The 15,551-nt window shown below is 41.9% G+C and overlaps 1 protein-coding gene across 1 annotated transcript in view; it reads right to left on the bottom strand.

The window, feature by feature from the left end:
* The window catches only part of BLTP1 (bridge-like lipid transfer protein family member 1), a gene marked incomplete in the record, with an annotated part of 561,636 nt that overhangs the window by 258,032 nt on the left and 288,053 nt on the right, over positions 1-15,551 (bottom strand). The window contains 3 exon segments of the mRNA XM_073603515.1: positions 1,502-1,572; positions 4,786-5,626; positions 10,267-10,522. Coding sequence (XP_073459616.1) covers positions 1,502-1,572; positions 4,786-5,626; positions 10,267-10,522 — 1,168 coding nt within the window.

The following is a 15,551-nucleotide window of genomic DNA, read 5'->3' as shown; positions in this document are numbered from 1 at the left end:
TCCCCCAAGAGGCAATCTGATATTTTCTGAGAGGTCTGAGAACAGATTGGAGGGAGACATATCCCCCTTCAGGCAGCTCACAGGAACAGAGCTGAGACTGTCAATCAGCTGGAGCTTCCTCCCCTGTCACTAGTTTTCTCTTAGACCCCTTTCTCAATGAGCGGGGTGCAGAGGTAGCGGTAAAGCGCCGTTAGTTTTAGTTCTTCTGTTTTTTACCCCCGCTAGCGGCCAAAGAAAGGGTTAAATGCGCCCATGTTGCGCCGCTGCCAAAACGCGCTGCAGGCGCTTTGGCAGCGGTGCCCATTCATTTCAATGGGCAGGGGCGGAGGAGGAGAGGTGTATACACCGCTCCTCCCCCACCCCAAAGATGCTGCTTGCAGGACTTTTTTTTAACATCCTGGCAGCGCAGTGGAGTGCTTTCACACTGGGACTGCAGGGGAGGCATTTTTCAGGCGCTTTACAGGTGCTATTTTTAGCCCTTTAGCACCTGAAAATAGCCTCGTGTGAAAGAGGTCTTAGCGTCAGGAAAACTTGTTAGAAGTTATTCATGCTGATAGCAGATGAACAAAGCAGCAGGCAGAAATTAAGCTTAGTGCTCTGGACTGGTCATATCTGAGGTTTACAACCACTTTAAGCTTAAAGTATTACTAAACCTGCAACAGTAAAATCAGTCTGTATATGCAGTAAAGCATGCATATTATACTAGCTGTGGAACCTAAGGGGTTAATCCTCCTCTTTGTGTAAAAAAGGCTGTTTGATCATGTCTTCTCTGATCCCCTGCTTCTTTTACAACCATCTGCTGATAGTACAGAGCCTCAGAGGCACTCTGCACATGCTCAGCTTGGCGTGTATTGCTAGAGAGTTTTTTTTTTTTTCTGGAAGGGTGCATGTGATCAGCACAGGGCCAATCAGCACTGTCCAGACAGAGGGTCAGATGCCTCATAGGACAGTCAAATGAGAATAAAAACTCCTACAAATTTTAACCAGTGCTCAGCCAGACACTGATAGAAGTCATAAGGCTGCTATATACTGCTGAAAAGAAAAAGTATTTAGTAGTTTATATTTACTAAAATAATTGCATTTCCATGTTATGTGTACTGTGGGAGACCAGATATAGTGAATGCACAGTCCTGGGTTTAGTAACACATTCATTTTAGCCTTTTCTTTTAATTGGATCTGTGTACTGCTATTTCTAATCTGTCATTGTGTTGTTTTTCTTCTTTTCTCAAGCAGAGGGAAGTTTTATTGAGACCTAATTACTCTGGATAATGGAGGAGACACATATCTGTCCAGGCTAGGCTTACCAACCTGCAAAACAAGATATGTTTGTTTTTTATTTCACTTCTTCTAAGCACATATGACCTCTTAACCACGTGGCAAGATTTTCCACAAGATATTTTAAAAGACAGAAGCTGTTCAAACCTATTTACATATGGATAAGTGAGATTCATTGTAAGTCTTTTAAACTGTTAAAAAATGTACTTATTTATAGACAACCTACCTGGAGGAAGAACCCATAAGCTGCATCCCTCGGTCAAGTAAGGCATTGGCTGACAGACCTTGTCTCACCACCTAAAAATCAAAAGAAAAGGACTTACAGTGGCATTGTAATTTTTACTAATTCATGGTAAAGCTAGAACTAGGAAAGAGGGGATTGCAGATTGTGAATACCCTGTATACTAAGCATGCTAAATCAAATAAACTGTAGGAGAAGATTTGATCACATTATTGGTATGTGGGGATAGAGCAGCTAATTAGTATTTTACCGCATGAAAAAGGGAGGCGTTCAAGGCATACAGTACATAAAAACACTAGTAAGGAGTTAGAATCTAAATTGCAAAATAATTAATATCACAAAACACTTAAACAATTTAAAATCTGTGAGAATAGTTTTCTAATATACCACCTTTCTTGGCACCAAAAAAAAAAAAAAAAAATCAGGATTGATTAGATATTGAACCAGCATGAGAATGTTGGTCAACAGATGGCAGAAACTTAATGCTTTTTGTGATTACAGGTAAACTTTCCCTGGCAAAAAGTATGGAATCTCTTGGAAAATGTTAATTTAATTGTTTCATTGTGTTAAAAAAAATAATTACAGATATGCCTCAAAATTATTTTCATTTAACATTCCAACCTTCTGGCTTTAAGAAACACTTTAAAAAAATAAAAAAAGAAAGAAAACTGTAGTCCGTTGCAACTGTTTTTGCAGCTCAAGCAGAGAAAAAAAATATGGAATCTTTTTTCCCCCATACTGTACCTTTACCTGACATGCAACCACATATCATCAATGATTGTGGAAATTTTCATGTTTCTTCATACATTTTATTGGAACATCACCAACCAAAGGTTCCAGCATCACCACCCTGCCCAATGCAGATTCATAATTCATCGCTGAATATCACTTTCATCCAGTCATCCACAGTCCATGATTGCTTTTCTTTAGCCCACAGTAACCTTGTTTTTTTCTGTTTAGGTGTTATGATGGTTTTCGTTTGGCTTTTCTGTATGTAAACCCCATTTCCTTTAGCCAATGTCTAACAGTTCGGTCACAGACATTGACTCCAGTTATTGACTATTTGTTCCTCATTTGTATTATTGTGCATTTTCTGTTTTTAAGGCATATTGCTTTAAAGCGTTACAATTTTTTCTGCCAGTAAATACCTTATACAGTCCACTTCCTATTTCTTGTCTGGTAAAAAGCTTAGGCTTATGACATCATCCACAGCTCTCTTTCTCACTCTGGGGAGCGTTTGCCGGGGAGGGAGGGGGATGAGTCATAAGAGGGCCAATGAGAGCTTCAAAGCTGGAGGTGTGTCTGTGTAAATCCAGGAAGTGAACAGACAGCAACTTCAGCTGCCCACAGTTCAAATGGTTGCAGCCAGGCTCAGTGGAGGGAGATTTCTGCAGAATATTTGGCAAGTACAGAATCACAGTATATATAAATAATATGCAAAGTGGTTGGAAGGAAGCTTCAGAATGGCAAAGATGTTTTTATTACAAATTATGTGAGCAGACAGACTGCAGTTCCTCTTTAAGTTTTCTATCTTGACGCTTTGATGTCTTCTTTGGTCTACCTGTTTGCTTCCCTTTAACAACCTCCCCATTTGATTTGTATTAACGAAAACCAACATTAACACCTAAACAGAAAAAAACAAGGAAAAGCATTCATGGACTGTGGATGACTGGATGATAGTGATATTTAGTGATGAATCACCAATCTGCATTGGGCAGGGTGGTGATGCTGGTACTTTTGTTTGGTGACGTTCCAATGAAATGTATGAAGACGACTGCCTGAAGAAAACATACAAATTTCCAGAATCATTGATGATATGGGGTTGCATGTCAGGTAAAGTTATGGATAAGATGACAGTCATTAAATCTTCAATAAATACACAAGTTTATATTGAGATTTTGGACACTTTTCTTATATCATCAATTGCATGGATGTTTGGTGATGATGACATCATTTTCAGGATGTAATCTGATGCAGATGTTTGTTTTAGAACTGCAAAGTACATGGTGATTTCATAATATTTTCCTCAGAATTGAGTAATTCCATATTTTTTTCCTCTGCTCGATCTGCAAAAAAAGTTGTAACTCACTACAGTTTTCTTTCTTTTATATTTAACGGTTTCTTAAAGCCAAAAGGTTGGAATGTTAAATGAAAATAGTTTGGAGGCATGTCTGTGATTAGTTTTTTTTTCTACACAATTAACTGCTTCAAGACCAGCCGCCGCAGTTATACTGCAGCAGGTTGGCTCCCCTGCGCGAGCCGTCGTAGCTGTACGTCGACTCCATAAGACGCTTGCGCGCGCAGTGTTTTCCCGGAACCGATGCGCGTGTCCGGCAGGCGCGATGACCGCCGGGCACCTGCGATCGCTTGTGACAGAGCGAGAACCGGGATCTGTGTGTGTGTTTAAACACAAATCCCAATTCTCTCAGGGGAGTAGAGACAGATCATATGCTTCTACTAAGTAGGAACAACGATCGGTCTCTTCCCCTAGACAGTCCCATCCCCCCACCGTTAGAACACACCTAGGGAACACAATTAACCCCTTGATCGCCCCCTAGTGTTAACCCCTTCCCTGCCAATTACATTTATACAGTAATCAATGGCTATTTTTAGCTCTGATCGCTGTATAAATGTCACTGGTCCCAAAAAAAGTGTCAAAAGTGTCCGATTTGTCGCCGTAATGTCGCAGTCATGCAGTCACAATAAAAATAACTGATCACCACCACTACTAGTTAAAAAAAAATAATAATAATAAAAATGCCATAAATCTATCCCCTATTTTGAAGATGCTATAACTTTTGCGCAAAACACTCAATATACGCTTATTGCGATTTTTTTTTAATTGTCACCCTTTTTTTGTTTATAGCGCAAAAAATAAAAAACGCAGAGGTGATCAAATGCCATCAAAAGAAAGCTATATTTGTGGGGGAAAAAGGACATCAACTTTGTTTGGGTACAATGTTGCACGACTGCACAACTGTTAAAGCGACGCAGTGCCGTATCGCAAAAAATGGCCTGGTCAGGAAGGGGGGAAATTCTTCCGGGGCTGAAGTGGTTTAACAATTCAATGAACATTTTCCAAGAGTGCTGATTCCATACTTTTTGCCAGGGGTTGCATCTAGCCCCTGCATTTAAAATATCTTTACACAGAAGTAGAACATAAAAAAAACAATGCATAAAAAATGGGGCTGTATCTTACGTTATTGGAATGATTTATTATGTAAAAGAAATTCTCACATGACGTTTTCTATTATTTACTGTGTGCTTACCTTAAAAGTTGGAACACAAAGCTGTTCATAGGAAGTTGAACTTTCTTCACTTGTTGGAGTGTCTAGGTCTAATGGCCTATGTAGGGAAGATTTTGAAGTTCTTTTATTTGTTGGGTGTTTTACAGACCAGTTAAACACCTGAAACTGGCTCAGATAGTTCTGATAACAGGACATAATTGGCTGCTGAGTAGTCTGTTCATTATCCACAGGTTTTTCGGCTTCCATTGCATATACATGTTCCAGTGTTTCCTCTTCCCCACCTAGAGCAGAGACGAATGAAGCCTGAGAAGCATGAGTTCGAAGTGGTAATGTTCTTGGATCTAATCTTCCTTCTGACTGTGTAGTAGCAGTTAAAGGACCCTCTACACTGTGGTAAATTGATCCTCTGCTATAGTCAATTTTTTGAGTTTGCTTTTTCCTTCTTTTTCTCCCCGGATATGTGCCAGGACCTTCATCACTGCTTATAGGTTCAAATTCCTCGGCCGCAGAAAAATAAGCTTCGCTATCTGCCATAGACATACTAGAGTCCATTGAACGGTACTGATGGAAAGAGTTAGAGTCTGCAGATGGAGTATATGGAAAGGAGCCAAAGCTCCTCCTCTGTTTTGGAGAGTCTAAAACATTCTCATCACTGCGTGAGACATCACTACTAAACTGAACTCCAACAGGACCTATTGGTTTGTCCCCATAAAATGCAGCTGAAAGACTCTTTGTACTACCTAGCCGCGTGGAGCATACAGATGCCTGACGCTTCAGTGGAGAGCGAAGTGGAGAATGGACTGTGGACCGGTCCTGAGAGTTTGGTGAAACTGGACTGCTTCCTGAGGCTTCCACTGGAACACTAAAATAAATAAATAAATAAATGGAACTAAGCCCATGCGATGTCACCATGTTTCTCCATATCACATATTGTACATAAAAAGATAGTATACAACTTTATTTTCTGAAAGCTGTTGCAAAAAGGTACAAAATTCATTGATACATCATAAAGATGAAACATAATAGCACCAATCTGTGATTTACAGTTTAATAGTAATCCGAAAGTAAGATTTGTTTGGCAATCATGTGAATACAGTCTCCTTGTTTCTTCTTTTACTTTATTTAAACATGTTAACACACCTTTAAAAGCGTATTACATTGTATGAAGTGCAAACAAACACCTGCACTTATTACTTTAAAGGCAAAGTCCACCTTTTGCAAAAATTAATAAATGCACCCACCATGATTAAAAAAAAAAAAAGAGAGAGATTTCTAAATTGCTTGTAAAATCCATATCTTAGAGTACATACAGGCTATAGGCATTACAGGCAGGTAAGTTCAGGTGACTGGACCCTGGCAAGACGGTGAGGATCTCTATATAAAATCCCCCCCCCCCCCCATGCAAGCCTTAGTTTGTTAGCAAGCAATGAGGCTAGGCTCGAATTTGCTTTAGGCACAGCAGCTCATTCATTTGCGAGAAACATAAAACATAAGAAAACTGTCCCTGAACCTTTTTTAAAATTGCAACCTCACGGAAATCACGTAGTGTTTTTGCAGCATGCGATTTCTAGTCATTAAAAGTCAATGGCGGCCCCGCGTGTCTGCTAAAGAGCAGCGCAGTTTGCCTGCAGATTCAGGAATGAGTGTAATTTATATGTATTCCTTCACCTGCATATATGGAAACCTAGCCTAAGAGGACCACAGAGTGGAGGGTGGCCTATGCCCTGTAGTGTAGTCCAAGAAATGGATTTTACAGGTAAGCAAAAAATCCAATTTCTTGTTCATACATTACAGGACACAGGCAGATTCAGAGATGACTGGAACGCCACAAAGCAATATCAATCAGGGGAGTGCAATGAAGAACCTTATGTTGAAAAGTTCAGGATGCACTGATCCTAGTAGAATGATCCATTACTGGAAAGGGAAGAATCCTACCTTTGCTGAATAGACACGAACTAGAAACTGACATATTAACCTAGCAATAGTGGAACGAGATGGACTGAGACCCTTGCGAGATCTCTCCGGAAGCACAAAGTCAGAGCCAGATTGTCCAAGGGAGGTGGTGGCTGTGAGGTAAACTCTAACAACTCAAACTATATCCAGGGAGTAGAGTGTCACTTCTCAAGGGTGTCTTGGAGCGGGACAGAAGGATGGAAGCATTATGTCCTGATTGAGGTGAAAAGACTACACCACTTTAGGCCAAAAAAAATATACGTTAAGGCCACAGAATGATCTTATCCACGTGAACTACCGGGAATGGTTCCTTACAAGGTAAGACAGCAAGTTCCGACACCCTCATAGGAGAAGTGAAGATATATCCTGAATGTGCTCAAAAGGAGGACCTTGTTGTGCCAAAAGCACTAGGTTCAGTGAGTGAGATGCCAACAGCCACTGAAATAGCCAAGGCCTATATTTGCCCATTGATTATATCAAGGCCAAATTCAAATCCAGCCTTGATTGAAGAAAAGCCAAGATATGCCCCAAAAAGTACTGGCAAGGATTAGATGTCCAACCCTTCACACCAGGCAAAAAAAAAAGACTCCCAGGTGCAGTGATGGACCTTCTGCAAAGTCGATTTACTGGCACGTAAAAGGGTAAGCATAACCTAAGTTTCCAGCCCCTGTCTCTCAAGTCCTGGGCTTTAACAACCAAGCTGTCAATCCAGCAACTAAGAAGCAGGATAGAACACTGGAAACTGAGAAAGTAGATCCAAACAGTCTAACAGCCACTGAACGCCAAAGTACACCTACATTCTTCTTAGTCAATTTTTGTAACCACAAGTAACACAGACACACCCTCCTAGAACTTGATCCAGCAAAACTAACGGAGGACCTTTAAAGGAAGGCATATGTCAGAGAGAATTGGTGCCACGTGGATTACCAGAGTGTCCACTGCAAAGGCTCTTGGATTCTGAAAATAAGACTTGCTGCTGAAATGAGGCACTAGAAGATCTACGTCTGACATAACCCATCTCTGGCAAGTGTCCCAAAACAAGTGTGAAGTGTGTAGGTACCCCCCCTTGAGTCCAGCTGCTAGTGAGAGGGAAATGCTGCCTGGCAATTTTCCACACTATGAATGTATATGGATGACAGGGCCGCAACGTTAAAAAATCTGCCCACTGCAGAAAGAGGTCTGCTTCTCACTGAACTGCATGGCTACTGGTTCCGCACTGGCGATTACTGTAAGCCACTGCTATGATGCAGTCTGACTAAACCACGAGGAGGTGGCCTGTGAGAGAAAAAATTAACCCTTTGACATAGGGAGTCAGCCATCCTGTCCATACAATGCTTCAAGGCAGAGGGTAGGCGTTCCAAACACTGTAGAAGCTCAAGGTCTATAAAGAAACGGATCCTGGAATATGGGACATGCTTTTCTTTTCATACAGGAGTCCTTCCATGTAGATAAAGTTGGCAGCCGGGTGAGGATGAATAAAATTTCTCTTTATTTTGTACAAGTAGTACACATTTCAGACAGAGCCAACACTACTGTTGACTCAGTTTGGAACATGTGTACTACTTGGATGAAATAAAGAGAAATTGTGGTTCCTAGCAGTTCCACACAGGGGAGAGTAGAGATTAACCCTTCATTTCCCACTTCGTAAGGGCACACCCCCCTCAGCGAGGGGGTCTTCAGGGACTTGGTGACACCAATACACATCTGCTCTGGACCTGTAGAGCACCCTGTGGCTAACCCAACAAGCTGCACAACGTGCCAAGGTGGGTGCCTAATGCAGAATCCAGTGCCAAAAGCAACTTTACAGACAGGCCCCACATTTTCTCTGGTAGGGTTTAATTATGGTCACCGAATCTCTCGCCATGGGACACCGAATCACAAACTGCATAATACTGCACCATGGCCATAACACAGCAAAAAAGAGTCAATTGAAGAAATCAGTGAGTAAGGCCTCATCTGGAATATGCAATTCAGTTTTGGGCACCAGTTCCCAAAAAGGAGATCGGGGAACTGGAGAAATTGCAGAGAAGGGCAACCAAACTGATAAGAGGCATGGAGGAGCTTAGCTATGAGGAAAGATTAGAGGAACTGAATCTATTCCCTCTTGAGAAGAGGAGATTAAGGGGGATATGATCAACATGTACAAATACATAAGTGGTCCATATAGTGAACTTGGTGTTGAGTTATTCACTTTAAGGTCACCACAAAGGACAAGGGGGCACTCTTAACGTCTAGAGGAAAAAAGATTTAATCTCCAAATACGGAAAGGTTTCTTTACAGTACGAGTTGTGAAAAGGTGGAATAGACTCCCTCCAGAGGTGGTTCTGGCAAGCTCAGTAGATTGTTTTAAAAAAGGCCTGGATTATATATTATAATTTAAAATATTATGTATTATAATATAACTGGGTACTAACATTTATAGGTAAAGATGATCTAAGGAAAATCTGATTGCCTCTTGGGGGATCTGGAAGGAATTTTTCCCCCTGCTGTAGCAAATTGGAGCATGCTTTGGGGTTTTTTTCGCCTTCCTCTGGATCAACTGTGGGTGAAGGATTGTTTATATGAGAATGTGTTTATTTATTTTTTTGGTTGAACTAGATGGAGTTGTGTCTTTTTTTAACCTATGTAATAAATGTAACCAACACAACACACAAATCCCCACTCAGTAGAGGAGGAACATCCAACACCTAAAGAAACTAAAAAAGAACTGAGGCTTGCAAGGAGTGGAAAAGGAAAAAAAGGGAACCTCACAGTCTTTTTGCTAGTGTCCAAACAACTCAAGGTGCCTGCCTATAACCCAGCCATCTCCTAATCTGCCTGTGTCCTGTACTGTAGGAACAAGAAAAGTCTGTTTATTAATTGTTTGCATCAGAGCCTGAGAAGCAATGCATTTTCTATCAGTGGATTGAGGCTCCTGCAGATTCATCCTCCAGCTAAAGGTCTGTACCACGGTACAGACCTTTAGTTATATTGGATAGAGGACGTATCAATGGACTACTATTGTATGGCAGATGGAACTTGTCACTCTATTCACAGAACTCTGAACGAATGGCAACTGTGCGGTTGGAGACACACAGAGTGGTACCGAATTCAAAAAGATGACTTAAGTCTGGGGGAGAAGACTCCCCAGATTCACTAAGAAGGTGGGGCTGTTTGGGGGCTGGGGGCTGTAAATTCTGGGAATAACATGAGGATAAATAAAAATATGGGTGTAATATAAAACATGGCCAGTAAGGCGGACTTAGCTTTTGACGATACCTAAATTCAAAGGCAAATGAATAAACCTTTATAACATTTGCATACTCAACAAGGAAGAGAAAACATCTGATCATAACATAGCAAATGTAAAAAATGATTATACCCTTCCAGCAACAAAACAAAACATGTTAAAAAAAATCTTTCTGGTATAAACGTTGTATAAAAATTGTGGTTATAGCTGAAGTTGGTTAAACTGGTAATATAGAAGACATATCACTTGTAAAAATCAATTTTCTTTACCTGGAATTTGATTAGTTTACAGAAATAATTAAAATAATTAACAGCAGTCACCTTCTATGAGATTCTTGTGACTTTGCTCTGGGTGGAAAGTCTATGTTCCCCAAAGTTTCTTCAGCTGCAGAAGGAGGACTGTCTTTTTCACCAGCCAGCAATGGTAGAGCAGCACTGCAACTGCTGTTTTCATCAGAAGATGAAGAACTGTGAGACCTCAATGGCACTTGTAGGCTCAGATGCTGTGCTTTTCTTTCAATCTCTATGACTACAGACCTGGCATCCCAATCTTTTCTTCTACAGCCAGTGGACTTACCTTGAAAAAGAAAAATGCCCATTTTTATATTTGGACAAGTTTTAACAAGAAAAGGTTAAATCTAAAATGTCCTGAATTTAGTAAATAGCGCAGGCACCTAGAGGTGGTTGCACATAATTAAGCAGCACTCAAGTCTCTGCCATGAATCTGAAACACTGAGCCACTTTGAATGGTAAAACTCTGGCACCTCCTGGTAGTACCGAAGCTTGGCCATCCTATCTCTTGCATATTTTTATTGCCAAGTGCAGTGTTTCAACTCCAGTCTTCAAGGCGCCCCCTAACAGGTCATGTTTTCAGGCTTTCCATTATTTTGCACAGGTGATTTGATCAGTTCCACTGCCTTAGTAATTACCACAGCGGTTTCATCTGAGGGAAATCCTGAAAATATAACCTGTTGGGGAGCCTTGAGGACTGGAGCTAAAAAAACAATGAGCTAGTGAGACAGCCCATTAAAGTAATGGGCCAACAGGAAAGCGAGGGAGATGGGAGGAAAGACAAACTTTGACACTACCAGGAAAACATTTGGAAAATATTACAAAATAACATTAATGCAGTAAAGTTTTATTTATTGAAAACACACAGAAACTGCAAGTTTAAATAGTGTACGCATCCGCACTTGTAAAATAATATTTATTATTTAATTATTAGGGTTTCTTCTATTTCTTGTCTTCAGCTGCTGTGCATATTCAGTGCAGGACCTGGGATTATCTTTGACCTAGTGGCTTCAGCTCTGCTGGCTTAGCAGCCCAGAGGTCATAAATTTTCTACAGCTCTACACCAATTAAGCTTCTATAGTTGCATATGGGGCAGAGACCATCACTGAACTGAAGAGTGTGGCACCTTCCAGTTCTGTCCCATGTTCTGCTTTCTCATTTGGCATATGGCTACTTTGTAACAAGAGGATGAAGCAGAAGAAATAGAGGATTACGATAGGATACAACTGCCTGATTATACGCCTGGTTCCTGGCAAAGAACAAAATAAAAAGAAAATAAAAAAATCTGAGTGAATGATAACATAATTTCCCTCAAGATGGTACCACCTTCATCACCTCCAACTAATGCTGATTAACGGACTCTACAAGATGGCATATGGATAATATGGATAATGCAAGAGGGAACATACATTTCAAGCTCATTACAGATATACAGTTCCACCTGCAGTTAATAAGGAGTGCACAATCCAAGTATGTTTCAAAATTCTGTACAATAACAAATAAACATTAATCAGCTCCTACCAGTAACATGTGCAATGGTTTGTTATCGGTAACAGCAACTTTGATGGCTACTGAATTTAATTAAGGAAAGTACAGAGTCTGCCTATTTGTGCTCTGGGGGGATCTTATCCATTATATTTGGTAAATTCTGCATGTATGGGAACTTATTTTTGTGCACTGTGCATGGTTTATGCATGGCTTACAGTTCATTGTCATGGTCAGTACTGACTTTGACTCCTGGATGTTTATAGTACTTTATCCAGCTAAACACACTGCATCCATATACTTACTTTTGAAACGTTACATTCATCATGTTGGCGGTATTGCACAGATTTAGGAATTTGCTGAGTCTTTTGTGGATTATTTATTATAAACTATTTAAAGTATAATTAAAGCCAAAAGTATTTTTTTAAGTTTTGGACAGAGTGTAGAGGGATTAGAACATCTGTCAGTTTTTATTGATGTCTGTACCCCTATTAGGCAGATTCAGCCTCTTTATTTGTCCTATTTACCATTATCATTGAAAGTGAAAGTAAAAGAAAATCCCCAAATTTGGGTTGTCTCAGAAAAGAAACAGAGGGGAAATCTTCCAATGGGGACACTCATTTTGGTGACCTGGGGTCCCCAAGGAATTCTCTTAAATTGCAGGGACTTCCCCTCACTTCCTGTTTGGCTATGGGACAGGAATTAAAGGAAAGTCTCTGCAATGGGACACAGGTGGTGAAATAAAATCTGACAAGGGTTATAACCCTTCCTTACTTTACCCAAAATGAAAAAATAAAGTTTTGCCTATAGTTCTACTTTAAGATCTTTTGGACTTGATTGTGCAATACCCCATTATATATTCAAGCTGATGTATTTTTATGGCAGTGAAATGTACTTATGAAGATTTTGTATTAAAAAGAAAAGAGCAATTTTTACAGTATCTCACAAAAGTTAGTACATCCCTCACATTTTTTGTAAATATTTTATATCTTTTCATGTGACATCACTGAAGAAATTACACTTTGATACAATGTAAAGTAGTGAGTGTACAGGTTGTATAACAGTGTAAATTTTCTGTCCCCTCAAAATAACTCAACACACAGTCATTAATGTCTAAACCGCTGGCAACAAAAGTGAGTACACCCTTAAGTGAAAATGTTCAAATTGGGCCCAATTAGCCATTTTCCCTCCCCGGTGTCATGTGATTCGTTAGTGTTACAAGGTCTCAGGTGTGAATGGGGGCGCAGGTGTGTTAAATTTGGTGTTATCGCTCTCACTCTCTCATACTGGTCACTGGCTCTGAGGATCTGAAAAAAAGAATTGTTGCTCTACATAAAGATGGCCTTAGGCTATAAGAAGATTGCCAAGACCCTTAAACTGAGCTGAAGCAGGGTGGCCAAGACCATACAGCGGTTTAACAGGGCAGGTTCCACTCAGAATAGGCCCCTTACTCGGATCTGTGATCACCCGAGTCTCAGTGACTCAGTGATCACAGCGCGCGCCCTACAGGGGGCGCGCAGGGAGCGTGCAAAGGGGAGGACAGCCTCCCGGAAATTCAGGTCTACACTGTGGCCGTCATTTGGCTATAGCGCGGACGCCAAGTGGTTAATGACTGTGTGTTGAGTTATTTTGAGGGGACAACAAATTTACACTGTTTTACAAGCTGTAGGGGCTCACTACTTTACATTGTAGCAAAGTGTAATTTCTTCAGTGTTGTCACATCAAAAGATACAATAAAACATTTTTAAAAATGTGAGTGAGTGGGGGGGGTTGAGGGTGTCACGGGCATGGCCAGAGCGGAGGCTGTTGGAGAGGACTGTGTGCAAGCCTGTTGCCCACCGATTATGGGCCCTAGCATTTGAGGTGAATGAGAAATCCAGTCTGAACTGTATTAATCGGACTCAGTCATGTATATATTGTATGGGGACTCCTTACTGTATATTTGTGTCCCTGAAGAGGGAGGGGGGATTCCTCCAGCAGCCCCCTGCTGATAAGACTGATTCATTCTGCTGGGACACATCCTGTGAGGAGATGCTGGTGTTATCAACATGTGTTTATGTTAATTGAGAGAGCTGATCACATTAGCCACCAGCCCTGGCTAATAGACGAATGGTCTAGGCTGAGGAGGGGGGAGATTGTTGTTTGTATTGTTAATTGTATTAATGTGTGAAGCTCGGTGCCCACAAGACTGTCATCTGGTCTGGGTACATTTTGTAGTAAATTAGGTCATGTTAATTAGGTTAGCTTTGAGTCATCCCTGCTGTATAAAGGTCTGTGAGTTCTCAAAATAAAGTTAGTTCTGATGTACTCCAAGACTGGTGTTGTCTAGTTCTTGGGGTTCCTATAGCCAGATCCATTGGACTCGTGTTCCAGAACTTAGGAAGCGGTATATGACGGAAGCACTCAAGCGGAGTGTGGGGCGTTCCGTGACATTGGTGGCAAGCAGCGGGAAAGCTTCCTGAAGTCTGGGACATCCAAACTTCCATCTGGATCCAAGGTCCAGATAGCAGAAGAGGAGAGGTACAGATACCAGCCGCCATGGATGAGGAATTCAGAAGGAGGTTGCGAGAGATGCAGATACAGCACAGAGGACCAGTATCGGAGCAGGTCCTGCTGGGATGGTGTGATTCTATTCGCTGCAAACTCTGGAAGGAAGCGCTAGCCCGTGAGCAGCGACACCAGGGAAAAGTTCTCCCCTCCATCGAGGAAAGGTACTGGTCGCAGTACGGACTGCGGGTGCGGTTTTTGGGAGAAAAACCACACAAGAAGCAGACAGCTGAATTAAGCAGGCTGGTCTGGGCAGAGATGAAGCTGGATGAGAGCTACAGAGCCCTCCGGTGGCATGTATCCCAAGCATGTCCCTGGATAGCGGATGACAGCCCAACGGAAGGCTTAAGCTACGGCGGCTTGGGACTGTTGTTTGTGAAGCTGACAGGGGACCCTAACTTTGGGAGTGATTTGGAGCGGCGGGTGGACGAAATCATGGATTTCAGAGAAGGGCTACTGAACATTTCGGAAGTGCACTGGGCACAGGAAGATTTTGAGTTTCTGGCCGTTCAGGAATGGGAGCTAGAGATCGCCTACAGACGGCTGCTAGACATTGCTCAGTGCCAGGGCTGGGCTCCCTTTGCCTGGGACTATCAGGAAATACCAGCTGACAACCCTGAAATCCTGGCTGAAGAGTCGGCAATGTGGCAGAGCGATAGTGTGCTTTGCCAACCTGCCCCCACAGCTATGGAGGCGGAGGTCTTATGGCGGATGCAGCAAGTGCTGACTGACCTTGATGATCCTGTTTCTGCATGGGATGATCTTGGATGGAGGAATGTGCCTGTCCAGCAGCATGCCAGAGAATCTGCAGTGGAAAATCTGGAGATTGCCATCCCCAAAACTGAAGTGCTGACAACAGGGCAGAGCTCTGCTAACCTCTGCCCAGCACTGATGGCATCTTCTGAGTTCCACGGACAGGAGATGGTGAACCTCTATCCACAGACACCAGTTATAGAGGTAGAGGATTTAATAGACTTTTCTGCTGAGGAAGAACAACCTGATGAGCCTACAGCAGAAGAGCTGCTATCAGGGCCAAAGTTCACTGTGTTCTGCCCAGCACCAACAGTGGCTTCAGCCTTCCTGAGAGAAGAGGTAGTCGGCCTTTCTCCCACAACAATGACAGGGACATGTGATTTTCTGCCAGCAGCATCTATGGAGTTAAAACAAACTTCTCCAGCTGAAGATCTGGTAACTGAACAGAGGGTCCAAGACCTCTGTCCCACACTTTTACCAATCTGCCCCACACCTGCAGCAATTGTGGAGGCCCAAGGTGAGGAGGTTGC

This window comes from Aquarana catesbeiana, linkage group LG01 (genome assembly GCF_042186555.1).
Source record: "Aquarana catesbeiana isolate 2022-GZ linkage group LG01, ASM4218655v1, whole genome shotgun sequence".
Lineage (NCBI taxonomy): Eukaryota > Metazoa > Chordata > Amphibia > Anura > Ranidae > Aquarana > Aquarana catesbeiana.
Note: the sequence above shows the minus strand (reverse complement) of the source record. Positions and strands in the feature narration are given on the sequence as shown.